At 43.7% G+C, this 27,931-nt stretch overlaps 1 protein-coding gene across 3 annotated transcripts in view; it reads left to right on the top strand.

Moving 5' to 3' along the window:
- efl1 (elongation factor like GTPase 1) overlaps nucleotides 1-27,931 on the top strand; it is a 450,668-nt gene that overhangs the window by 91,651 nt on the left and 331,086 nt on the right. For all 3 annotated transcript variants that reach the window (XM_072468746.1, XM_072468749.1, XM_072468748.1), the window contains exon 9: nucleotides 16,938-17,017. In XM_072468746.1, coding sequence (XP_072324847.1) covers nucleotides 16,938-17,017 — 80 coding nt within the window. The remainder of the gene's footprint in view (nucleotides 1-16,937; nucleotides 17,018-27,931) is intronic.

Genomic DNA, 27,931 nt, shown 5'->3' on the forward strand with positions numbered 1-27,931 from the left:
TCCTTGTGGGGGATGAAAGTGTAGAGGGATTTGAAGTGAAGATGAAATGTTTCCGACTGGGAAACTGAAAATTGTTGAAATGACTTAGGACTTCAGAACAGCCATGGACAAGGGGAGGAAAATGGAGTTGAGATAGGAAGAAATACGTTTTGTGGGGCATGATTCAGTGGGTCTGCCAGGACAGACCTGTTTGTGGATTTTTGGGAAGGAGATAGAAGAGGGCTGTATAGCTTTGGGAGCTGAGAGGTGAGAAGTTAGAGGGGAAAGATCCCCATAGGAAATGAGGTCAATGACAGTCCTGGAAACAGTGGCTTGATGTTCAGTGGTGGGGTCAAAAGAAGGTAGGAAGAAGTGATTTGAGAATTGGCAATCAGCATCTGCAAGGTAGAGATTGATGAGCCGGAAAACAACAATAACACATCCTTGTTAGCAGGTTTGATGACCATGTTGGGGATGGACCTGAGAGAACAGAGTGCAGCAAGTTCACGGAGACTGGCTAGAGTGAGTGAGGGGAGCAGAGATACCAAGACAGCCTACAGTTCTTAATAAAAGATCAAGAACAGATAAGAGGCCAGAGGAAGGGGATCCAGGTGGACGGAGAATACTGAAGGTGGGTGAAATGCTCTGATGGTCAAGGGGAGGACTCCTGGCCAAAGAAAGCCGTGGAGACGAAAGCCGAGCAGGCCACTCAGTTCAAGGATTAGGGAACAATTGCTTCTTACATCCCATGAAAGAATAAATTAACAGAAAAGAGCTTCACATGGTGCTCAAAATTCATTGAGGTGGAGGCATAAGGGGAATCAAGCGTAGTCCTCCACTAAGCACAGATCGTTCAGTGTCAGAGAGGGGACGGTCAGACAGTATTGTGAATACATGGCAAGAGGTGGGATTAGAAGAAGGTACGTGAAGAGGAAGGAAGATCTGGAAGGTCCTTGGTATTCATGAATCAGTGGAGCTGTGTTCCTTCGCATCTGAAAGGGAGAGAGAAAATGTTTTGTGGTAGTGTTGGATCAGCCGAAAATGAAATGAAACAGCACCAGGACAGCTTTGAGATGGGTGCTGCAGGAGACTGTGGTCGAGGGTATTCATGTGGGACGTGTGGCACTGAGGGTGAATCTCGGGGTGCAGCAGGAGCGATATTGCAAGGAATGCTGGCTGTCTCGCTGATGCCTGTTATCTCGTGTGGATTCAAAACCTGAATGATGGATTCCACGCGGAATAGGTCGGAGCCGGCGAAAGTCACTGAAGAACGAGATATGGCTGTGATAGCAAGTTTTGGTAGATGATTTATTTAACACCGGCAGGGAAATGGAAAGCAATAAAGGTAAAGAGACATTCAGAAATCCCATCAGAGAGAAGAATTTATTCCGGGAAGAGAAGTGACAGTAAATTAAATATTAAAATAAAAGCAAAATGTATGTCATCGCAGAATTGTTGTGGAATCCTGATGGTGATGAATTCTTGTGCTTTCTCTCAATAAAAGGACTGATTCCGTGCAATGGTAAAAGTTCACTTTTGACTTTCATGTTAGGCAGTAAGTCTTCTTATACTTTGATAAAACAATTCGGACAACTGGCCAGTAGAAAACATAATAAACTTAGAAGATACTTAGAGGTGATTTAAATAAGAAAGCACATGGCAGAGTAAAGGAGCATAGGTCAAGGACAGGCTTCGAGAGAGAGGTGGTTAGAAGTGGTTAGCTGCTAGGTACCTCTCTTTTAGGGAGATGCTTATCTTTGGGTTAACCCTTGCTTTGTCTCTAATTGACTCTTTGCCCGGAGGACCCTGTCTTTGGTTTGCCCAGTTAGATGTCCGTCAATAAGCTGATGAGGTTATTTGTATAGATTGGATGGAATTTGCTGCAGTATGACCTCATTTTATTCAAGTTTGTACCTTTTGGTGTGCATCTTTTAAGGTATTGGAACTTGATCTCTTTAATGGTTTTGTCTCAGGAGGTTGAAACTTGACTAATCTTGTCTAGCATGGCTTCCCTTCTCTGGCTGTTTCTATGACTATCAACGCCATTCTAATATTGGGTGCATACCTTTTTAAGAACAAATCAGACTGAATACACACTGCTCAGTTTTGAAGACTGCATTTTCCCAGTTCAGAAACTTACTGAGACTTTGTTCTCGCACTTAGTTCCTTTACTAAGGTAACTGCAGCTTTCCTGATTAAAACATGATTCTTGATTGGAGGCTTTCAACAAATCCCTCGAGTATCAAAACTTAGTTCTATCACTGCAAGAGAAGTGGCAGCAAATTAAATATTAAATTAAAAGCACATTTTTTTATCACAGAATCGTTTTAGAGCAGAAGCAAGTCATTCAGCCAGTGGTGCCTGCACCAACACTCCGAATTAGCAATTCACAGTGCCATTCTCATATCCTTAGTGGGAACCGTTTTTCCATATATACTGGGCGCGATTCTCCACTCCCACGCCGGTTGGGAGAATCGCCTGGGCGGCTGAAATTTCCGGGGACGCCGGTCCGACGCCCTCCCGTGATTCTCCCAAGCGGCGGGAATGGCCCGGTCGAGTTTCGCAGGCCGGAGAATCGCCGGAAACACCGAAAATGGCGATTCTCCGGCACCCCCGCTATTCTGAGGCCCGGATGGGCCGAGCGGCCAGGTCAAAACGGCGGGTTCCCCCCGGCGCCGTCCACACCTGATCACTGCAGTCGTGGGCGGTGCATGAACGCTGGGGGGGCGGCCTGTGGGGGGGCGAGGGGGGATCCTGCACCGGGCTTCACCTTGAATGTGGGGTGGCCGCGATCGGTGCCCACCGATCGTTGGGCCGTCCTCTCTGCAGGAGGACCTCCTTCCTTCCGCGGCCCCGCAAGATCCGTCCCCCATCTTCTTGCGGGGCGGATTTGGACAGGACGGCAACCACGCATGCGCAGGTTGGCGCCGGCCAACCCGCGCATGCGCGGATGACGTCCGTTATGCGGCGCCGGCCGCGTCATCTATTCGACGCCGCTTTTACGCGGGCGACGAGGCCTGGCGCGGGTAGATGACGCGGCCCCCGATACTGGCCCATTGTCAGGGCCTGAATCGGTCGGGACCGGGGCCGTTCCGCGCCGTCATGAACCTCGACGGCGTTCACGACGGCGCGGCCACTTCGGCGTGGGGGTGGAGAATCCCGCCCACTGTGTCCAGATGCCTCATGATTTTGAATACCTCTGTCAGATTTCCTCTCAGCCTTCTCTTCTCCAAGGGAAACAGTCCCAACTTCTCCAATCTATCTTGAAAACTGAAGCTCCTCATCCCCGCAACCATTCTTGTGAATCTTTCTATACACTATCCATCTTTCCTAAAGTGTAGCATAAGGAGCTGGACACAGTAGTCCAGCTCAGGCTGAACTAGTGTCTGATTCAATATCAACATAACCTCCTTGCTCATGTACTATATGCCCTATTAATAATGCTTAAGATACTTTTGATTTATTAACTGCTCCATCAACATGTCCTGTTACCTTTAATGACTTATGCATACATATATGCACGTCCCTCTGCTCCAGTGCCCCCTTTAGAGATGTACCCATTATTTTATATTGTATTTCTATGTTCTTCCCGCCAAAATAAATCATTTCATATTTCTCCGCATTGAACTTCATTTGTCGCTTGTCTGTCCATTCCACCAACTTGCCAAAGTATTTTTGAAGTTCTACACGATTCTCCTCACAGCTGACAATGCTTCCAAGTTTCATATTATTCACAAATTTTGAAATTGTGCCCTGTACACCAAGGCCTGGGTCATTAATATAAATCAGGAAGATTAAGAGTCGATCCCGCAGAACTCCCAACAAATTTTCCACCAGCCCGAAACACATCCATAAAACCATAGGAGCAGAATTAGACCATGTGGCCCATCGGTCTGCTCCGGCATTCAATCATGGCTTTATGTTTCTCATCCCCATTCTCCTGCCTTCTCCCCATAACCCCTGATCCCCTTATGACTCAAAAGCCTATCTATTTCTGTCCTAAAGACACTCAATGATTTGGCCTCCTCAGCCTTCTGCAGCAATGAGTTCCACAGATTCACCACCCTCTGGCTGAAGAAATTCCTCCTCATCGCAGTTTTAAAGGATTGCCCCTTCAGTCTGAGGCTGTGACCTCTGGTTCTAGTTTTTCTTACTCGTGGAAACATCCTCTATGGGTCCACTGTCTCGGCCTCTCAGTATTCTGTAAGTTTCAGTAAGATCCCCCTCATCCTTCTAAACTCCAATGAGTACAGACCCAGGGTCCTCAACCACTCCTTGTATGACAAGCTCTTCATTCCAGGGATCATTCTTGCGAACCTTCTCTGGAGGCCAGAACATCCTTCCTTAGATCGGGGACTCCATTCTGCTCTCAATACTCCAAATGGGGTCTGACCAGAGCCTTATACAGCCTCGGAAGTACATTCCTGCTCTTGTATTCTAGCCCTCTTGACATGAATGCTAACATTACATTCGCCTTCCTAACTGCTGACTGAACCTGGACGTTAACCTTAAGAGAATCTTCAACTCGGACTCCTAAGTCCCTTTGTGCTTCTGCTTTCATAAGCCTTTTCCCATTCAGAAAATAGTCTATGCCTCCATTCTTTCTACCAATGTGCATAACCTCACACTTTTCCACATTGTATTCCATCTGCCACTTCTTTGCCCTCTCTCCTAGCCTGTCCAAGTCCTTCTGTAGTCTCCCTGCTTCCTCAATACTATCTAACCCCCTGCATATATTTGTATCATCTGCAAACTTAGCAACAGTGCCTTCAGCTCCTTCTTCCAGACCATTAATGTATACTGTCCCAGCACAGACCCCTGAGGCACACCACTAGTCACTGGCTGCCATCCTGAAAAAGACCCCTTTATCCCCACTCTCTGCCTTCCGCCAGTCAGCCAATCCTCTATCCATGCCAGGATCTTACCCTTAACAGCCGCCTATAAAGCGCCTGGTTAAAGGCCTTCTAGAAATCTAAATAGATCACAACCACTGGTGCTCCTTTGTCTAACTTTCTTGTTACATCCTCAAAGAATTCTAACAGATTTGTCAGACATGACCTCCCCTTGATAAAGCCGTGCTGACTCGGTCATATTTTATCATGGACTTCCCCACGCAATCCCATCTTTAATAATGGACTCTCAAATCTTACCAATGCCTGAAGTCAGGCTGACTGGCCTATAATTTTCAGTCTTCTGCCTCCTCCCTTCTTAAACATTTTCCAGTCCTCTGGGACTCTCCCTGCCTCCAGTGATTCCTGAAAGATCACCACCAATGCCTCCTCAATGTCCTCAGCTATCTCCTTCAGAACCCTGCGGTCTAGCCCATCCGGTCCAGGTGATTTATCCACCTTCAGACCTTTCAGTTTCCCCAGAGCTTTCTCCTTAGTGATGGCCACTACACTCACCTCTGCCTCCTGATTCTCCTGAAGTTCTGGTATCCCACTGGTGTCTTCCACCATGAAGACTGATGCAAAATAACTCTTCAGTTTCTCTGCCATTTCTTTGTTTCCTATTACTACTTCTCCAGCCTCATTATCCTGTGGTCCAATTTCTATTCTTGCCTCCCTCTTTCCTTTTATATATTGAAAAAAAACTCTTGCGGTCTTCTTTTGTATTGCTAGGCAGCTTACACTCCTATTTCATCTTCTCCCCCCTTATTGCTTTTTTTAGTTGTCCTCTGCTTGCTTTTACAGGCTTTCCAATCCTCTGACTTGCCACTCATCCTCATCACTTTGTATGCTTTTTCTTTTGCCTTTATGCTGTCCCTGACTTCCCTTGTCAACCATGGATGCCTCATCTGCTCATTTGCATGTTTCCTCCTCCTTGGGATGAATTTCTGTTGTGCCTCTCGAATAACCTCAAAAAACTGTCGTTGCTGTTCTACTGTCTTCCCTGCTAGACTCCCCTTCCAATCAACTCTGACTATGTCCTCCCTCATGTCTCTCTAGTTACCATTATTCAATTGTAATACTGTTGCATCTGATTCTAGCTTCTCCTCTCAAACTGCAGGTTAAATTCTATCATATTGTGGTCACTGCCCCCTAAGGGCTCCTTCACCTTAAGTTCCCTAATCAGGTCTGCCTCATTACACACCACCAAACCCAGAATTGCCTGTTCCCTGGTGGGCTTTACCATAAGCTGCTCAAAAATCTCATCTGGTAGACATTCCACAAATTATTTTTCTTGGGATCCACTACCAACCTGATTTTCCCAGTCCACCTGCATATTGAAGTCCCCCATGATTATTATAATATTGCCTTTCTTGTATGCCTTTTCTATCTCCTGATTTATTTTCTGCCCCACATCCTGACTACTGCTAGCTGGCCTGCACATAACTCCCATCGGGATCTTTTTTCCTTTGCAATTCCTCAACTCTACTCACACAGATTCTATACCTTCCAATCCTATATCGCTTCTTGCTATTAATTTAATTTAATTCCTTACTAACAATGCAACTCTGCCCCCTCTGCGTATCTGCCTGTCCTTTTGATAGGACACATATCCTTGGATATTTAGATCTCAGCCCAAATCCCCTTGCAGTCAGTATACGAAACAAGGTAGATGTGATGCCCACAACGTCATACCGACCAATTTCAGTGTGCGCAACAAGCTCATTTACCTTGTGTTGTATACTGCGCAACAAATACAACACCCTCAGTCCTACATTGACCGTCTCATATTTATCCCCTTTTTTGCTCTCCCTGTCACCGACTATACTCTGTTCATTTTGTTCTGGAAACTTTACTAACCACTCCTGAGCCCTCGCCCCCTTTAACCAGTTGAAAGTCCTCGTCATTAACCTGCACTTCTGCCTTCTCCTTTAACTTTGATTTTATAATTCTCCATACAAATGAATCCCCCCCTTCCCACTATTAGTTTAAAGCCCTATCTACAGTTCTAGTTATGTGATTCGCCAGGATTCTGGTCCCAGCATGAATCAGATGAAGACCGTCGCATCGGAACAGGTCCCCTCTTCCCCACTACTGTTGCCAATGTCCCATGAATTCAAACCCATTTCTCCCACACCAATCTTTGAGGCATGCATTTACCTCCTTAATCTTATTGACCCTGTGCCAATTAGCTCGTGGCTCAGGTAGTAATCCAGAGATTACTGCTTTTTAATTTAGCTCCTAACTGTTCATGCTCTCTTCACCGAACCTCTGTCCTTGTTCTACCTATATTGTTGGTACCTACATGGACCACGACAACTGGATTTTTACCCTTCCAATCCAAGTTCCTCTGCAGCCCAAATGAGATATTCCGAACCAAAGCCCCAGGCAGGCAACACAACCTTCGGGATTCTTGACCCTGGTCACAGAGAACAGTGTCAATGCCTCTAACTTTCCTACCCCCAATTCCAACCACATTTTATTTTCTCTCCCACCACTTGAACGGTTCCCTGTACCACGGTGCTGTGGTCAGTTTGCTCATCCTCCCTGCAGTCCCCGTTCCCGGCCACACTAGGAGCAAGAATCTCAAACTTGTTGGACAGGGACAAGGGCTGATGCCCCTGGGGCAACGCTACTTCCTGGACCCCTCTACCTGCCTCACATGCAGCCACACCCTCTTGTCCCTGACCACGGGATGAATTTAAGTTAGTTATTCTAAGTGGTGTGACAGCCTCCTGGAACACAGTGTGTTTTAATAATTTCTTAAAAATTATTTATTTCGAAATCCATGCTGGCTTTCCTTAATTAACCATCTTTGTCCATATGATTATTAATTTTGTCTCCAATGATTGTTTCTGAAGTTTCCCCGCCAAAGTTAAACTGACTGACTGTGTTTATCATTACACCGTGTTTTAAACAACGATGTGATGTTTGCAATTCTCTAGCCCACTGGCACCATTCCTGAGTAAAGGGAGACTCCCTGATGCGTCGCAGCGTTCAAAGCTCAGAATCCAGCTCATCAAGCAACCAACGTTTACTACAGATGTGGTCACTGTGAACCACAATGGGGTTCACCAGCTCCTTCATCATGCAGGAACAACACATCGCTTTACCCTCCATCTCTATTTTATTTAATTTGTTTTTAATTTCGTTTTTAAATTAAATTTTTTTGATAACCTTTTTTTATGTATCTCTCCTAATTACCATCATCTGAAAGCAATTCATAACCAGTAGCCCTTACAGATTATAAACCACGAAACCGAAATCAATTGACCACTACACACCTGCCTGTCACTCAGCCAATTCCATATCCATGTTGCTTCCTTAAGCACGTTAGCACAGTGGTTAGCACTGTTGCTTCACAGCACCAGGGTCCCAGGTTCGATTCCTGCTTGGGTCACTGTCTATGAGGAGTCTGCACGTTCTCCCAGTGTCTGCGTGGGTTTCCTCCGGGCGCTCCGGTTTCCTCCCACAAAGTCCTGAACGACGTGCTATTACGTGAATTAGACATTCTGAATTCTCCCTCAGTGTACCCGAACAGGCACTGGAGTGTGGCGACTGGGGATTTTCACAGTAATTTCATTGCAATGTTAATGTCAGCCTACTTGTGACAATAATAAAGATTATTTATTTATATATCCATGCTGGCTTTGCTGAATTAACCACCTTTGTCAATATTATTATTAGTTTTGTCTCAAATGGTTGATTCTGAAGTTTCCCCACCAAAGTTAAACTGGCTGGCTTTTGTAAAAGCAGGGTTTATCTTTACACCGTGTTTTGAACAAGGATGTGTTGTTTGCAATTCTCTAGCCCTCCGGCACCATCCCTGAGTAAAGGAAGACTGAAAAATTATGTCCAGTTCTCTGCAATTTCCACTCTCTGTATCTTTGGATGCATTTCCTCCGATCTCAGTGCATTACCAACTTTAGGTAGGGATGAGCTATCCACTACCACCTTTTTTTCAATTTGAAACCCATCTGGTGTCTGTATTACCTCATCTTTTGCAATAGCATGGATAACATCATCTTCCTTCGTGAATACAGATGCAAGTATTTATTTTTCAGCTATGCCCTGTCCCCATATGGAAAGCTCCTTTTTGGTCCCTAATCCCTTCTTTTACTATTTATATACCAATAGAAGACTTTGGGATTCCCTTTTATGTTCGCTCTCAGTTCTTTTCATACTCTCCCTTTGTTTCTCTTATTTACTTCTCCCCTCTGTCCACTGAAGCTTTTATATTCAACTTGGTTTTCAGTTGTATTTTCTACCTGACACCTGTCACGGACACACTTTATCTTCTTTATCTTAATTTCTTCTCCTTTGTCATCTTGGATGCTCTGGATTTGTTTGCCCTACCTTTCTCTTTTGTTGGACTATACCTTGACTATGCCTGAATCATAGAAATGTATAAAATAGGAGCATGAGGAATCCATTGACCCTTCAAGCCTGCTCCGCCATTCATCATGATCATGGCTGATCATCCAACTCAATAGACTGACCCCACCTTCCCTCTCCCCCATATCCTTTCAATCCCCTTTGCTGCAAGTGCTATATCTAACCAGTGCTAATCATCTCTTCTTTGAAGGTAACCCATTCAGCTACCATTTTTCCAATTTATTGGGCTCAAATGTGTTCTTACCCTATTGAAGTTGGCTTTCCACTAGTTAATTTTTCTTACACTGGACTGTTCTTAGTCATTTTCCATGGTCAGTCTGAAACATATGTAACGATATTCAATGTCCCCTAAATAATAATAATCTTTATTAGTGTCATAAGTAGGCTACATTGACATTGCAGTGAAGTTATGGTGAAAATCCCCTAGTCACCACACTCCGGCGTCTGTTCGGATGCACTGAGGGAGAATTCAGAATGTCCAATTCACCTAACAAACTCATCTTTTGGGACTTGTGGGAGGAAACTGAAGCACTCGGAGGAAACCCACGCCGATACTGGGAGAACGTGCAAATAGTCACATACTGATACTTGATCTACTTGACCTGCTTCATTTCCAAGAATCTGGTCCAGCAGGACCTCCTCCCTTGTTGAACTGGACACGTACTGATGGCAAATATTTACCTGAACACATTCTGGGAACTCTTCCGCCTCCCTGCCCTTTACACTGCCACTACTCCAGTCCTTATTTGGATAATTAAAGTCTGGCATTATCAGTACTCTAATTTTTGCAACTTTCTGCAATTCCCTTGCATATTTGTTACTCTACATCTTGCGCACTAGTTGGTGTCCTATAGACTATGCTGAATAATGTGATTGTACTTTTTTTGTTCCTGAGCTCAAGCCAAATAGACTTTGTAAATGATCCCTGTGGGATATCCTTGTTTTCCAGCATTGCAATGCTCTCCTTTATCAATATGCCACTCTTCCACTTTTCTTTCTTTCCTATCTTTCCTGAACATCTTTTATCCAGGGATATTTAGCATCCAGTCGTGGCCTCAGAATCGTACAGTACAGAATAGGCCCTTTCAACCCATCAAGCCTGCACCAACGAAAACTAACCTAAATCTACACTAACCCCACTTCCCAGCACTTGGCCGATAGCCTTGAATGCTATATGACATGACATTTTAAGTGCTCACCCAAGTACTTTTTAAAGATTGTGGGGTTTCTTGCCTACCAGGCACGCATTCCAGATTCCCACCACCCTCCGGCTGAAAAATGATTTTCCTCAAACCCACTCTCCACCTCCTGCCTTTCACCATAAAATTATGCCCCCTTGTTATTAACCCTTCAACTAAGGGAAACAGCTGCTTTATATCCCCCTGTCCATGCTCCTCATAATCTTATACATCTGTCAAGTCCCCCCTCACCAGCCTCTCCTCATAGCTAAAAAGCTTCATAGAACATACAGTGCAGAAGGAGGCCATTCGGCCCATCGAGTCTGCACCGACCCACTTAAGCCCTCACTTCCACCCTATCCCTGTAACCCAATAATCCCATCAGACACGGGGAGAACGTGCAGATTCCGTACAGACAATGACCCAGCAGGGAATCGAACCTGGGACCCTGGCGCTGTGAAGCCACAGTGCTATCCACTTGTGCTACCGTGCTGCCCATTCATCCCAGGCAACATCCTAGTGAATCTCCTCTGTACCTTCCCTAGTGCAATTACATCCTTCCTATAGTGAAGTGACCAGAACTGAACACAGTACTCCAACTGTGGCCTAACCAAAGTCCTGTACAGGTCCAACATAACCACCCTGCTCTTATAATCTATGCCACAACTGATAAAGGCAAATGGCTTAACTACCCCATTCACCTGTCCTGCCGCCTTCAGGGATCTGTGGACAATCCTCCCAAGATCCCTGTATTCCTCTGAACTTCCTAGTATCCTGCTACTCATTGAGTACTCCCTTGTCTTGTTACGCCTTCCAAAATGCATCAACTCCCACGTTTCAGGGTTGAATTCCATCTGCCACTGATCTGCCCATCTGACCAATCCGTCTATATCCTCCTATAACCCAAGACTGTCTTCTTCACTGTCAACCACCTGGCCAAAATTATATGTTTTTGTTCACACAAACTGCCTACCACCACCCTCTCTGTCTCCTATCACTAAGCCAAATTTGGATCTAAGTTGCCACATTATCATGGATCCTATGTGCTTTTTCCTTTATCACTCTCCCATGTGGGATCTTGTCAAAGGCTTTGCTGAAATCCACATAAACTACATCAACTGCATTACCCTCATCTACACACATGGTCACCTCCTCAAAAGATTCAATCAAATTTGTTTGGCCTGACCTCACTCTGACAAAGCTATGCTGACTGTCCCTGATCAAACCTTGCCTGTCCAAGGTGAGATTGATTCTGTCCTTCAGAATTTTCACAAATAGTTTCTCTAACACTGATGTGAGACTCGCTGAACTCTAATTCCCTGGTTTATCTCTTGAAAAGTGGAACCACATTAGCTGTCCTCCAGTCCTCTGATACCTCCCCTGTGGGCAGAGAGGAATTTAAAAATTGGGTCAGAGCCTCTGAAATTTCCTCCCTTGCCGCGATTTGTACACTTTTAAGCCTGCCGAAACTTCCACTACCACCTCACTCCTTATGTCATACTGCTCAAGAACCTCACAGTCCCTTTGTCTGAATTCTGCATCAACACCCTCCTTCTCCAAGGTGAAGACAGACGTGAAGTACTTGTTTAACACTACCAATGTCATCCGGCTCGAAGCACAGATTCCCCCCATGGTCCCTAATGGGTTCTACTCCTTCCCTGGTTATTCTCTTAATATAGGAATATCTTGGGATTTCCCCTAATCTTATCCACCAGTGTTTTTTTATTCCCTGTCTTTGCTCTCCTAATTGCTTTTTTGAGTCCCCCCTGCACTTTCTATACTCCACGAGGGACTCTATACATTAGCTCCCTTTGTACCTGTTAAAAGCCTCTTTTTTCCTTCCTATCTAGTCCTGAATATTCCTAGACATCCAGGGTACTCTTGACTTGTTGCTTCTACATTTCACCCAAAAAGATACATGTTGGACCTGTACTCTCGCCAATTCCATTTTGAATATTTCTCTTCCCCCCCCCCCCCAAAATGTTCTGCTGTAGATTTACCCAGAAGTAGCTGTTCCCAGTCTACTTTGGCTCCCTCTAATCTCTTTACAACATGACTATCCAAATTAATGTTGGGGAAGTTGAAATACCCCAATATAATTACTCTATTATTGTTTTGACACACCTCAATGAATTGTCTACTTTCTGCTCCTCTATTGATCGCTGTCTATTTTGTGGTCTATAATACACTCCCAGAAGTGTGACTGCCCCCTTTTAAATCCTAAACTCTACCCACAATGCCTCATCAGAAGACCCTTCCACGATATTGTCCCTCCTTACTGCAGTAACAGACTCCTTGAGTAATAATACAACGCCACCTCCTCTTTTACACCCTCCCTGGACTGCCTGTTGTAGCCCTGCCATCATAATTCCACATGGTAATCTGCATCTGTAGCTTATCAGTCTTATTTAAGCACACTCTTTCTGATATTGATTCTATTACTTTCTCTTTTACTCTGGCTCCAGCTATTAATTTGCTATTCCCTACTCTAGTGCTACCTCCCCCAGTATTCTGTGCTTGGTACTCCTCTCTTAATATTACCCCCTGGTTCCCACATCCCTGCCGAGTTAGCTTAAAACCTCCCCAACAACACTCGTTAAACTCTGGGACAGATTAAGGAGCTTTGCCCCGGCTCTGTTCAATTGCAAGCCATCCGGTCTGTATAAGCCCCATCTTCCCCAGTGCCGTCCCAAGAGTTTAAAATCCTCTTTCATCTTTCCAGTCACGCATTCATCTTCTATTTCTGTACTGAATTCAATAAAAAAATCTGGAATTAAAAGTCCAGTGGTGATCAGGAAACCATTGTCGATTGTTGTAAAAACTCATCTGGTTCACTAATGTCCTTTGGGGAAGGAAATTTGTCATTCTTACCTGGTCTGGCCTACATGTGACTCCAGAACCACAGCAATGTGATTCACTCTTAAATGCCCAACCAACGATGTCCACATCCCATGAACAAATAAAGATTACTATTTTTGATAAAGATTGCTAATTTTCAACCGAGCTTCCTAAATTCAGTCTGGAAGACCACATTCCTCTTTCTGCTGATGTGGACAAGGACTGCCTGTTCACCCTTCAACCTCAGGGTGCCGTGCAGCCGCTCTGTGACATCCTTGACCCTGGCACCAGGGAGGCAACGCATCATCTTGAATTTGCATCTGCAGCCACAGAAACGCCCATCTATTATAACTGTCGAATCACCTATCACCGTTGCTCTTACAGACTTTGTTGTACCTCATGTACAGCTGAGCCACCTGTGATGCATAGACTTGGTTCTGGCTGCACTCCCCAAATGAACAATCACTCATCAGTATTCAGAATACTAGTTGGTGAGTGTGATGCACTGGGACACCTGCCTGTTTCCTTTTTGACTGTCTGGTAGTCACCTCTTCCCGCTCTTCCTGAATATTCTTTGCTGCACCTCTATAAATGTGTTATTCATGTACCCCTCAACATCACGGATGCACCGCAATGATGCCAGCTGCTGCTCAACTTCCAAAACCTGGAGTTCAAGCTGCTGCAATTGACAACACTAGCTAGCTGCACATATGGTTATCTAGGACATAGGAAACATCCCTGAGTCCCCACATAGCACAGGATGGATACTCTTACATTGGAGCAGCCCTACTATTTCTCTATTTATTCACTGATAATCTTGTTGCTGCGTTTACTTGTACTGCTAATAACCCTTACCAATATTAATAGATTTGCTAATCCTACTATTAATAAAATGTACAGTTACTAAACCTTACTAGTGGTAATAAATCTTACTTCAGAATAAAGATGAGACTCAGCGACTACTCACTTGTTATTAAGAGCTAATATTTTAAATTATTTTTAAGCTTCCAGTTGTTTAGAGTCAGTCCTGAAACAGCAATACTTGCCAGCCAGTCACCTTATGAACATCCTAAGATGTCACGGTTTGATTTTCTTTTTCCAAACCTAGTGTTCTCTAGCAGCTGCCTTAGTTATACTCTCCCTCTCTGGCTTGTCCCTTACAGATCCGCTGACTCCTCTCTCCCAAGTAACTGTAGGCACCGAGCTGCGCCCTGTATTTAACTCCTCTTCGGTATGTTCCTTACAGGTCAGCTCTCTCCTGTCTCTTCCAGATGATGGAGAAGAAAATTCAATCTGCTTTTCAGAGACATATCCAGAGATATAGACAAGCTTGCAACAGAGAGCGAGAGGATCCAACGGCAAAGCCATCAACTGCTATAGCCAGTTCATAGCAAAGGAACTACCCACACTATCTAGAAAGAGATATCTTACCTTGTCCCATCTTCAAGCCTACCTGTAAAAACAAACTCCGGGCCAATCAACTCTTAGAATCAGATCTTCACTGGCTAAAGTAACAATCAGAGTATGATATTTCACCAAAATAGACACCGAGTTAAATTTCATTTTTACAATTACTCTTTTACCTTCAACTGTAAATGTATATAACTTTTGTGTGTATGTTAGGTGTGGGTGAATCATATGAGTGAGATGTCAAGTTTTCATTAATCTATGAAAGATAAAGGAACCGCCTTCAAATTCAAAATACAAAAGCTTGCTGCTGCGTTATTTAAATTGAATCAGTCGCTCCGTCAGTAAGAAAATGCACACATCCATATACAAATAAATTTGTTCACTGGTAATAAAACGTATCTCCTTAATATACCCCATGACACACACATACAGTTTCCAAAAATACTTCAAACATTAGTTTAAAAAAAAAAGGTTGTGCAACTCTCAAGTATGTCTGGATATTGTTTAAGTTATTGCTGTAATTCAAAAAGAAGAAGATAGAAAGCAGCAAATTACAGGCCAGTTTGCTTCTCTGTCATATGGAAACTTCTAAAATCTATTATTAAAGACATTATAACAAGGCACTTAGATAAATTCAAGGTAATTAGGCAGTGTCATCATGATTTTGTACAAAGGAAATTACATTTAACCAATTTATTGGAGTGGTTTAAAGAAGTAACGTCTTGAGGATGAAGGGGAACCAGTGGTGTTGGATTTCCAGGCGGCATTTGATAAGGTGCCACATCAAATGTTTTTGCGGAAAATAAAAGCTCATGGTGTGACATAATAATAATAATAACCTTTTATTGTCACAAGCATGAAGTTACCGTGAAAAGCCCCGAGACGCCACATTCCGGCGCCTGTTCGGGTAAGCTGGTACGGGACCCGCGCTGCTGGCTTTGTTCTGCATCACAAACCAGCTGTCTAGCCCACTGAGCTAAACCAACCCTTCACATCACATATTGGCATGGATAGAAGATTGGCTAGCTAACAGAAAACAAAGAGTAAGCATAAATGGGTCATTTTCTGATTGTTCAAGATATAACAGTCAGTGTGTCATAAGGATCAGTGCTGGGGCCTTGGCTTTTATACTTTTATATAAATTACTCGAATGAAAAGACTGAAGGTATGGTCTCTAAATTTGCTGATGACAAGATAGTTAGGAAAGTGTGTTGTGAAGAGGTCATAAGGAGGCCACAAAGGAGATTGCAGAGCTCTGAGATGCAGAAGCTTCTGGGTGTCTGAATGCATTAATCGCAGAAGGTTAGTTTGCAGATATAGCAAGTAATTAGTAAAGGAAATCGAATGTTACCATTTATTGTAAGAGGATTTGAATACAAGAGTTCCAGAGGTTATGCTTCAGTTATAAGGAGCATTAGTGAGGCCACATCTGGAGTACTGTGTACAAACATTGGCCTCCTTATATAAGGAAGGATTGTTGTAAGCAGTTCAGAGAAGGTTTACTAGACCAATCTGGAATGGGAGGGTCTTGAGAGGAAAGGTGGGGCAGGGCAGGCTTGTATCTGCTGGACTTTAGAAGAGTAAGAGGTGGCTTGATTTAAACCTATAAGATCCTGAGGGGTCTAGACAAAGTGGATGTGGAAAGGATGTTTCCTCTTATGGGAAAATATCGAACTAGGTGTCACTGTTTAACATAAAAGACAGCCATTTAAGACAGATGAGGAAATAAATGTTATCTTTGGAGGGCTGTGAGTCTTTGCAACTTCCTCAAAAGGCAGTGGTAGCAGAGTCTGAATATTTTTAAGGCACAGCTTGAGCTTCTTGATAAGCAAGGGGGTGAAAGGTTATTGGGAATAGGCAGGAATGTGGACTTGAGGTTACAAACAGAACAGCCATGATCTTATTGAATGCCAGAGCAGACTGGAGAGGCTGAGTGGCCTACTCCTAATTTGTATGTTCATAATATATATTGACATCTGGAATTCTCCCTTTCTTCTCCCATGATTTTTGGCAGAGGATAGACAAAATCAACTAAATACAGCTGTTTGTGTTGTTTTCAAGGTTTTCTCTGGTCTTCCATGGCGGTAGATCCTGAGAATCCTGGGAATGTTCTCCCTCGTCTGTGGCATAAAAAATACTCAAATCTATTTGAAACAAATATTACTTTGGCAGCTTTCAGAGCAATTTTAATTTATTTGTCAATTAGTTACATTTTTTGATTAACAGATTGTTTTCTCCACCATTGCAGGCAAAAGGGAAGAAACCTCTCTTTGTCCAGTTAGTGCTGGAAAACATGTGGAGTCTATACGAGGCTGTAGTTATCAGAAGGTAAGAATGTTTCTTATGCCATTATGTAGCTTTCATACACATGAAAAAGGATGATTGCTATCTATAACAGCCTTGAAAACCTATGATGCAGCCTCGAAATATTACATGTTGTGAGTTTGTGGTATTGGATGCAGGGATTGAGACTTCTTCTCACTTTACATTTTATTGTACCTGCTTGTTACTGTATCACTGTCAAAATCCTATGCTCCATTATAAAAAAAAAGTCATTTAAAAATCCCACTTTTTGAGGTCTCGAACTCCCACGTTTTAAATTGCAAGGTCGAGGTCAAATTTCAATCTTATCTTGCTAATAACAGGCTGAATATCATCAGTATGATATTCCTATTCCTGCATATGTAATCAACCACTGTGCAAAATCTGCACTCAGCTGAAGCTTGCATGTTGATTTGTCTTCTAAAGTTCAGTAATGTTGTGATACAGCAATATAATCAACATTCTTGCCATCAATTTTAACATGCATTACTATGCATTTGTTGCCCACTAACTTTTGCTTGAATCACTTTCTGGTTGCTTTGTGCACTGTTCAATGTATCCATTGTCGTGACTGTAGCTTTCCGTGCCTGTTCTATTAAAGTTATGCATTTGGAACTTCAGGACAAACCCTTCAATTGCTACTTGAACAAAGCCATAGTGCAGTGTTAGTGCAAAATGGTGTTTCATGTGTTTACTGCCAGCACCAGTTTAACTTGAATGAGCAGCCTGTAGATTCATATCGACCATCATTTCTGGAAATCTAAGGTCAATATGTATTCGTATCCGGAAGAAGTACCTACTTTTTTGGTTTTGAGATAAGTGATGACCGATGCAACAGGAAAATTGAGTTCATTGATCGAGAGAAGGCTTTTGCTCAGATGCCCAGGGAGGAAGCCTGGAGAGGCGCTAGAATTTGCAAAGTACCTGAGGAGTACATATGACTATTAGAGGATGTACACAAGAAGTATGGACAGATGCATCTACCAGCCGTGGATGCATCTGTCCATGACAGTGTCGGTAGGAGTGACCACCCCACTGTCCTTGTGGAGGCCATGCCCCGTCTTCACATTAAGGATATCCTCCATTGTGTTGTGTGGCACTACCACCTTGCTAAATGGGATAGATTTCAAACAGATCAAGCAACTCAAGACTGGGCATTAACGAGACGCCTTGGGCCATCAGCAGCATATTGCACTCAACCACAATCTGTACCCACATCGTCCAAATATCCTCCACTCTACCATTGGGGGATCAACCCAGAATCAGTGAAGAGTGCAAAAGGGCATGCCTGGAACAGGACCAGGTATACCTAAAAGTGAGGTGTGAACCTGGTAAAGCTACAACAGAGGACTACTTGTGTGCCAAACAGTGGTAGCAACAAGTAATACACAGAGCGAATTAAACAACTCACTGGAACAGGAGGCTCCACAAATATCCCCATCCTTCAATGATGGAGGATCCCAACACATCAGTGCTAAAGATAAGGTTAAAGCATTCACAACAGTCTTCAGCCAGAAGTGGATGATCCATCTCGGGCTCTTCCAGAGGTTCCCAAGCATCACAGATGTTAGACTTCAACAAATTCAATTCACCCCACGTAATATCAAGAAACGGCTGAAGGCACTGCAAATTCTATGGGTCCTGACAATATTCCGGCAATAAGCCTGAAGACGAGTATTCCAGAACTTGCCGTGTCCCTACCTAAGTTTTTCCAGTACAACTACAATACTAGCATCTACCCGGCAATGTGGAGAATTGTCCAGCGAGTCGTGTACACAAGAAGCAGGACAAATGCCCCATCAGTCTACTCTTGATCATCAGTAAAGTGATAGGAGAGGTCATCAACAGCGCTATGAAGTGGCACTTTTTTTTAGCAATAAGCTGCTCACTGACACACATTTTGGGTTCTGCCAGGGTCACTCAGCTCCAGCAGTAGTAATGAAGATGATTACTCCAGACCTTGCCACACCTCTAGCTAAGCTGTTCCAATATAGATGCAACACTAGCATCTAGCCAGCAATGTGGAAAATTGCCCAGACATGTCATGTACACAAGGAACAGGATAAATCCAACCCAGGCCTTCACCTGAGAGTAGTCAGTCTACTCTCGATCATCAATAAAGTGATGATCATCACTCAAATGGTACCTACCCAGCAATAACCTGCTCACTGACACTAAGTTTGGATTCTGCCAGGGTTACTCAGCTTCTGATCTTATTCCAGCCTTGGTTCAGACTTGGACAAAATACCTGAATTCCAGAGGTGAGGTAAGAGTGACTGCCCTTGACATCAAGGCAGCATTTGACTGACTATATCATCAAGGAACACTAGCAAAACTGGAATAAATGGGAATCGGGGAAATTCCTCCGCTGGTTGGAGCCATAGCTAGCACAAAGGAAGATGGTTGTGGTGGTTGGACGTCAATCATCTCGGTTCCAGGACATAAATTCAGAAGTTCCTCAGGATAGTGTCCTAGATCCAACAATCTTCATCTGTTACATCAATGAACTTCCATCATAAGCTCAAAAGTGGGGTTGCTCGCTGATGACTGCTGCTAAGTGGAAAAGATGGCCACAATTGTGCCATGAGGCACAATGGTAAAAGTGGACAATGGCTAGCATTGTACCATGAGGCATGGTGGTAAAGAGAACAACATATTTGTCTGTGTGAAAAATTAGCTTTCTTCAAAATGAATTGCTTGGAAGCAGACAGACGACTTGCAACTGGACATTTCATTGTTAACACTTTGTTTTGGAATATCGAGAACAAGGTTCTCTCTCTCTCTCTCTCTCTCTCTCTCTCTCCTCCTCCTCTCTTCTCTCTTCTTTCCTCTCCTCTCCTCTCTTCTCTCCTCTCCTCTCCTCTCTCTCTCTCTCTCTCTCTCTCTCTCGGATTGTTTATATGAATGAACTATAAACTAAGAACTAAAACCTTATAAAACCAAGCAGATTTCATCAATACAATCAGACTTGAGTTTGAAAGCTTACAATGGGCACTCTCCAGAGCGGGCCTGGCCAAGTTCGCTCTTAAGTGTGTAATAGGTTTTTGATTCAGACTGAGTCTTGAACCTTTTGTAACTGTTTAAATATACACATAGCTAAAGTCTTAGAGAAAAGTCTTAGAGAAATAGTAAAATTGTATTAATTCAATTGGCAATGAGTATTCAATTTGTCTGCTTTCATCAGTTGATGTCAGCAGAGGCACCAACACTATACAATGTTCAGCAGCATTATCAACTCAGATACTGAAGCAGTTCATGTCCAAATGCAGCAAGACTTGTACAATATCCACATTTGGCCTGACAAGAGGCAAATAACATTCACACCACACAAGTGCCAAGCAATGACCATCTGCAATGAAAGGATCTAACCATCGCCCCATGACATTCAATGGCGTTACCATTGCTGAATCCCCCATTATCAATATCGTGAGGTTTATTGACCTGAAACGGAACTGGACTAGCTGTATAACTACTGTGGGTACAAGAGCAGGCCAAAGGCTGGGAACCTTGAGGGAGTAACTTACCTCCTGACTCCCCAAAGCCCATCTACAAGGCACAAGTCAGGAGTGTGATGGAATACTCTCCACTTGCCTGGATGAGTGCAGCTCCCAACACACTCAAGCGACTCCGCACCATCCAGGGAGTCAGGTGGTAAGTTACTCCCTCAATGTTCCTATCCTCTCACTTGCTCTTGTACCCACAGTAGTTATACAGCTAGTCCAGATCAGTTTCTGGTCAATAAACCTCAGGATATTGATAATGGGGGATTCAGCAATGGTCCGCTTGATTTGTACCTGTTCCACAAACATTCACGACCTCCACCACCACCGACGAACGGTGACAGCTGTCTACAAGATGCACTGCAGGAACTCACCAAGGCTCCTTAGGCAACACCTTCTAAACCTATGACCACTACAATCTAGAAGGACAAGAGCAGCAAGCCTCACACTATCCTGACTTGGGATTATTTGGCCTTCCTTTATTGTTGCTGGGTCAAACCTCTGGAATTCCCTCCCCAACAGCACTGTGGGGACTGCAGCAGTTCAAGAAGGCAGCTCACACCACCTTCTCGAGAGCAACTAGAGATGGGCAATAAACGCTGGCCTGTCGAATGACCCCCATGCCGTAAATGACGGCACCTACTTATTGACTACAATTTTGTGTTGATTTTCTTGGAAGTAAATGTTCAGATTTGCAGCATGGAGAAATTGGTAGCCAACACATGACCTGTATCCTCACAATTCATTAATTATTACACATTGACTCATGTATGTGGCTAGTTCAAAGGAATGCTCTTAATACAAGTATGCACAGACCAAACTAAATTATTGATTTATTAAAAAGAAAAGGTTGAATAGGATTCACATTTCATGTTGGAGCTTAGCGATGATTTTATGTAACGTTTTATAATAGGGAAAAGAATATATATTCTGGCTGTGACATTTTTGTACTGCTGCACATGATGCTAAAAATAATGAAATATTTGTGTGCTATCATATATGCTCATTATGAATAATAGTCTAGTCTGACAGCAGAAATTTTTGTGGCTCATACTCATAACAGTGAACTGTTCTGCTTCAGTAACAACTATGTAATGAAGACTGGCAGCCACTTTCTAAATGCTTAATGCAAACAAAAGCTTCTTTTGTTAAAAGCTTGCACAGCTATAAGCATACTATTTTTTGCCATGATTTTCTATAGATAAAATTCATTGCTGTAATGTAGATAACCAAATTTGCAATGCAATGTCTTGGGTCATTTCTGCCGATTTGTGTGTAATAACCAGTCTTAATGATAGGTATAACGTCCAGAAGTGTTGTAGAGGCACAGAATGTTTGAGCGCTGTGTAGTGGCTGAACATGGACTTGTTCTTGTCAGTTCTTACTGATTTTGATGGGTCATTGGGAAGTAGTGAGGAAGACGATGTCATGGCAGGTTGTTAGATACATACCACAGGATTACATGCCTATGCCCATAAAAAATGCAGAGCGGAAATTTGGTACTTCCTCTTGTCAGTATCAGAGGTAGCTCTCCCCACCTCTCCTTGACCCCAACCCCACTGGCCACAATCACAGTGTGATTGGAGATTTATTCAAATGAGTAAATTAATCAAGCACCTAAGCCTTCCATGGGAATAAGTTGAAGTGAATTAATTAGAGGTTCCCTGGTAGATAGATTCAAGAGAGTTGGATGCCTCATATTGGACTAGAGAATATGAATGTTTTATTGCTGCTGTTGATAGGAAGTAGTATATTTATCCTTGAGCATTTGGATCATTATTAATTCTCCAATGAAATAGAGAATTTCAATATTGAAGTCAATATTGAAAACTGGCATTGTGGCTTGCCTTCACGCATTGCCAAGCAGCTCAATTTGTTTGTATGACATTAGCACTTTGGATGGGCCAAGTGGTTGACACAGAATGCCAAGTCAGAAAAAGTTATTGCTGGCTGGTGATTTTGTTCTGGTTCAAGTGTCTTTGAATCATTTCCCAGACTAATCCAAAGTGAATGACCATGACCGTGAACGTCTGTGCATTCTTTTACTTGCAGGATTTTGTGACCCATTCAAGCGATTCCTATTTTTGGGTTGAGTTTGAAAAAAGCTGCCAACTGCTGGAACATAAAATGCACTTGGCTGTGTTTAGAGTTCTGATTTGACCCAAGCTTACACTACCTGGTTGAACTGTCCAAGAGAGAGTTCATGGTATGTGTGCTTGGAATGATGCTTCCCACCCCAAACAGTTTTAGTGATTAGACAGTGTAGCCACATGTGTTTTATCTATCCTTAAGGTTTTCACTTGAAAGCCTGACCTGCAGCTTGAACTTCAGTTTTTTTTGGCCAATACCTATGACACAACTGAAGGCAATTCTGAGATGTGCAGTGTGAACACTTGTCTTGCATCAAGTGGATTTGTGTTAGTGAAGCATTAAATCTAATTATTGTGTAGATATTTTAAAAAATATATTGTTACCAGTTTTGCTGGATCTTTCCCTCTTTCCCACTTTGCCACTTTATCCTCTTCCAACCTCTCCCCATTTTCCCCTCTCCAACTTTCCTTTGCCCAGGTCCCCCTCTGATCGGGTCTGACTTTACCCTCTTTCAGCTGCCCCTTTCATCTCTTCCTCGTCTCCCTCTCCTTTTCCCCACTTCCACTCTATCTCCTTCCTCACCTTCCCCCTCATTTTTTTCCTTCCCCTGTCCTGCTAGCCCCTCTTCCTCCCATCAACTCCTTCCTTTCCCCACAATTTGGCGTATGCCCTCCCCCTCCCTACGGTTGCCAACTCTGATTGTACATATCCTTAAAGGTTTCATCGCTTAAGCTGTGAGGCAAACAGCAATTTTTGTTCAGAGACAATATTTTGTCAACTAATAAATTAAAGTGTTCAATTAAACAAATTTTGGTGCTTTCTTTTGGGTACATAGAACATTACAGTGCAGTACAGGCACTTCGACCCTCGATGTTGCGCCGGCCTATGAAACCAAGATAAAGCCCATCTACACTATTCCCTTATCATCCATATGTTTATTCAATGACCGTTTAAATGCCCTTAATGTTGGCGAGTCCACTACTGTTGCAGGCAGGGCATTCCACGCCCTTACTACTCTCTGAGTAAAGAACCTACCTCTGACATCTGTGCTATATCTATCTCCCCTCAATTTAAAGCTATGTCCCCTCGTGCTAGCCATCACCATCCGAACTGCACGCAATACTCCAAATGCAGCCGCACCAGAGTTTTGTACAGCTGCAACATGACCTCATGGCTCCGAAACTCAATCCCTCTACCAATAAAAGCTAACACACCGTACGCCTTCTTAACAACCCTATCAACCTGGGTGGCAACTTTCAGGGGTCTATGTACATGGACACCGAGATCTCTGCTCATCCACACGACCAAGAAGCTTACCATTAGCCCAGTACTCTGTATTCCTGTTACTCCTTCCAGAATGAATCACCTCACACTTTTCTGCATTAAACTCCATTTGCCACCTCACAGCCCAGCTCTGCAGCTTATCTATGTCCCTCTGTAACCTGCAACATCCTTCCGCACTGTCCACAACTCCACCGACTTTCGTGTCATCTGCAAATTTACTCACCCATCCTTCTACGCCCTTCTCCAGTTCGTTTATAAAAATGACAAACAGCAGTAGCCCCAAAACGGATCCTTGTGGTACACCACTAGTAACTGAACTCCAGGCTGAACATTTCCCATCAACCACCATCCTCTGTCTTCTTACAGCTAGCCAATTTCTGATCCAACCCACTAAATCACCCTGAATCCCATGCCTCCGTATTTTCTGCAATAGCCTACCGTGGGGAACCTTATCAAACACTTTACTGAAATCCATATACACCACATCAACTGCTTTACCCTCGTCCACCTGTTTGGTCACCTTCTCAAAGAACTCAATAAAGTTTGTGAGGCACGACCTATCCTTCACAAACCCTTGTTGACTATCCCTAATCAAATTATTCCTTTCTAGATGATTATAAATCCTATCTCGAAGAACAAAGAAATGTACAGCACAGGAACAGGTCCTTCGGCCCTCCAAGCCATGCTGCCCGACTAAACTACAATCTTCTACACTTCCTGGGTCCGTATCCCTCTATTCCCATCCTATTCATGTATTTGTCAAGATGCCCCTTAAATGTCACTATCGTCCCTGCTTCCACCACCTCCTCCGGTAGCGAGTTCCAGGCACCCACTACCCTCTGTGTAAAAAAACATGCCTCGTACATCTACTCTAAACCTTGCGCCTCTCACCTTAAACCTATGCCCCCTAGTAATTGACCCCTCTACCCTGGGGAAAAGCCTCTGACTATCCACTCTGTCTATGCCCCTCATAATTTTGTAGACCTCTATCAGGTCGCCCCTCAACCTCCTTCGTTCCAGTGAGAACAAACCAAGTTTATTCAACCGCTCCTCATAGCTCATGCCCTCCATACCAGGCAACATTCTGGTAAATCTCTTCTGCACCCTCTCTAAAGCCTCCACATCCTTCTGGTAGTATGAATTGAACACTATACTCCAAGTGTGGCCTAACTAAGGTTCTATACAACTGCAACATGACTTGCCAATTCTTATACTCAATGCTCCGGCCAATGAAGGCAAGCATGCCGTATGCCTTCTTGACTACCTTCTCTACCTGTGTTGCCCCTTTCAGTGACCTGTGGACCTGTACTCCTAGATCTCTCTGACTTTCAATACTCTTGAGGGTTCTACCATTCACTGTATAAACCTTTCCAAGATTTTGCCCACAACAGAAGTAAGGCTCACTGGTCTATAGTTACCGCAGTTGTCTCGACTCCCTTTCTTGAACAAGGGGACAACATTTGCTATCCTCCAGTCTTCTGGCACTATTCCTGTAGACATTGACGACATAAAGATCAAAGCCAAAGGCTCAGCAATCTCATCTGTCCTTGACTGGCCCTACTCTTACCCTAGTCATTCTTTTATTCCTGACATACCGATATAAAGCTTTAGGGTTATCCTTGATCCTACCTGCCAAAGACTTCTCATGTCCCTTCCTGGCTCTTCTTAGCTCTCTCTTTAGGTCCTTCTTAGCTGACTTGTAACTCTCGAGCGCCCTAACTGAACCTCCACGTCTCATCTTTACATAAGCCTCCTTCTTCCTCTTGACAAGTGATTCAACTACTTTAGTAAACCACGGTTCCCTCGCTTGACCACTTCCTCCCTGCCTGACAAGTAGGTACTTATCAAAGACACGCAGTAGCTGTTCCTTGAACAAGCTCCACATTTCAATTGTGCCTATCCCCTGCAGTTTCCTTCCCCATCCTATGCATCCTAAGTCTTGCCTCATTGCATCATAATTGCCTTTCCTCCAGCTCTTACTCTTGCCCTGTGGTGTATACCTATCCCTTTCCATTGCTAAAGTAAACGTAACCGAATTGTGGTCACTATCACCAAAGTACTCACCTACCTCCAAATCTAACACCTGTCCTGGTTCATTACCCAGTACCAAATCCAATGAGGCCTCGCCTCTTGTTGGCCTATCTACATACTATGTCAGGAAACCCTCCACACATTGGACAAAAACGGACCCATCTAAAGTACTTGAACTATAGCGTTTCCAGTCAATATTTGGAAAGTTAAAGTCCCCCATAACAACTACCCTGTTACTTTCGCTCCTATCAAGAATCATCTTTGCAATCCTTTCCTCTACATCTCTGGAACTTTTCAGAGGCCTATAGAAAACTCCCAACTCCTTTCCTGTTTCTAACCTCAGCCCATACTACCTCAGTAGACTAGTCCTCATCAAACGTCCTTTCTGCCACCGTAATACTGTCCTTGACTAACAATGCCACCCCTCCCCCTCTTTTACCAGCTTCCCTGAGCTTACTGAAATATCTAAACGCCGGAATCTGCAACAACCATTCCTATCCCTGCTCTATACATGTCTCCGAAATGGCCACAGCATCGAAGTCCCAGGAACCAACCCATGCTGCAGGTTCACCCACCTTATTCCAGATGCTCCTGGCGTTGAAGTAGACACACTTTAAACCACCTTCCTGCCTGCCGGTACACTCCTGCGACCTTGAAACCTTACTCATGACCTCACTACTCTCAACCTCCTGTATACTGGAGCTACAAGTCAGGTTCCCAACCCCCAGCCGAACTAGTTTAAACCCTCCCGAAGAGCATGAGCAAATTTCCCCCCCCAGGATATTGGTACCCCTTTGATCCAGGTGCAGACATCCCCTTTGTAGACGTCCCACCTACCCCAGAATGAGCCCCAATTATCCAATTATCTGAAACCCTCCCTCCTGCACCATCCCTGTAGCCACGTGCTCAACTGCTCTCTCTCCCTATTCCTCGTCTCGCTAGCACGTGGCACGGGTAACAACCCAGAGATAATAATTCTGATTGTTCTAGCTTTAAGATTCCACCCTAGCTCCCCGAATTCCTGCCTTACATTCCTATCCCTTTTCCTACCTATGTCGTTGGTGCCTATGTGGACCACGACTTGGGGCTGCTCCCCCTCCCCCTTAAGGATCCCGAGCTCAGAGCAATGTCCAGGACTGGATTCTGAAGAATCCAGGACAATCGTGGACTATTGACAAACTTACCTCCTTCCACACTGACGCTGCCCAGGTGCAAACCTGTGAACCAGACCCCATGTTTCATCTCCCGGTTCTCCCTCCACAGTGATACATTGTCGCAACACTTCTCAGGCCCAGGCTTTCAAACCCTCCCAACAACTCTATCAAATGCCATGTACCTTTCTGTAATTGGTTTATCTAGATTATCATCTTGCTATGTATCTTCAGCTTCAATGATGACAAAGGATAACGGTTGTTCAGAGCTTCGTAAGGTGCATTCCTCTCTATTCATGGCAGTTTCTTTGAGTAAAATGTTGTTTGGATTGGTGAATTTTAATTTTGGAGGTACAAACTGGAATACTTACATTCCTGGGACAATGATGGAGGGTGATTACTTTTGAGTTGCTGAGGAAAACTAATATAATTTCCCAGAAGGGAATGTTTGGGAAGATTTGAGCTGACCTCCAGTGGTGGTTGAAAACATGTTTAAGGGAGGGAACTGATCAAATGTCGAACTGATACTGCAAATCCATCACAAGAGGAAAAGGGTGAAGAAAGTGCATACTCTGTAATGTAAATAACTAGAAATGAAAGGTTTTTCTGGAGGTTAGAGGTAAGTTACATGCAAGTTTGGAAAGTGGTAGATAAATATTATTACTGATGTTTCTGTGATGCTTATAACTTTCAATGTTAGTACAGTAAATGATATTTTTAACTTTAGCCAATCATGCAGAACACTGCGTCAGTAAATTTTCCGTGTTACAGTGAGGGGATATGTCTTGTCAATTATACTGCAGCAGGACTGCAGTAAACTTCAAAACACACATTCCAGACAACCCATGAGCAGTGCCATGAGA

The sequence above is a fragment of the Scyliorhinus torazame genome, chromosome 12 (assembly GCF_047496885.1).
Source record: "Scyliorhinus torazame isolate Kashiwa2021f chromosome 12, sScyTor2.1, whole genome shotgun sequence".
Taxonomy (NCBI): domain Eukaryota; kingdom Metazoa; phylum Chordata; class Chondrichthyes; order Carcharhiniformes; family Scyliorhinidae; genus Scyliorhinus; species Scyliorhinus torazame.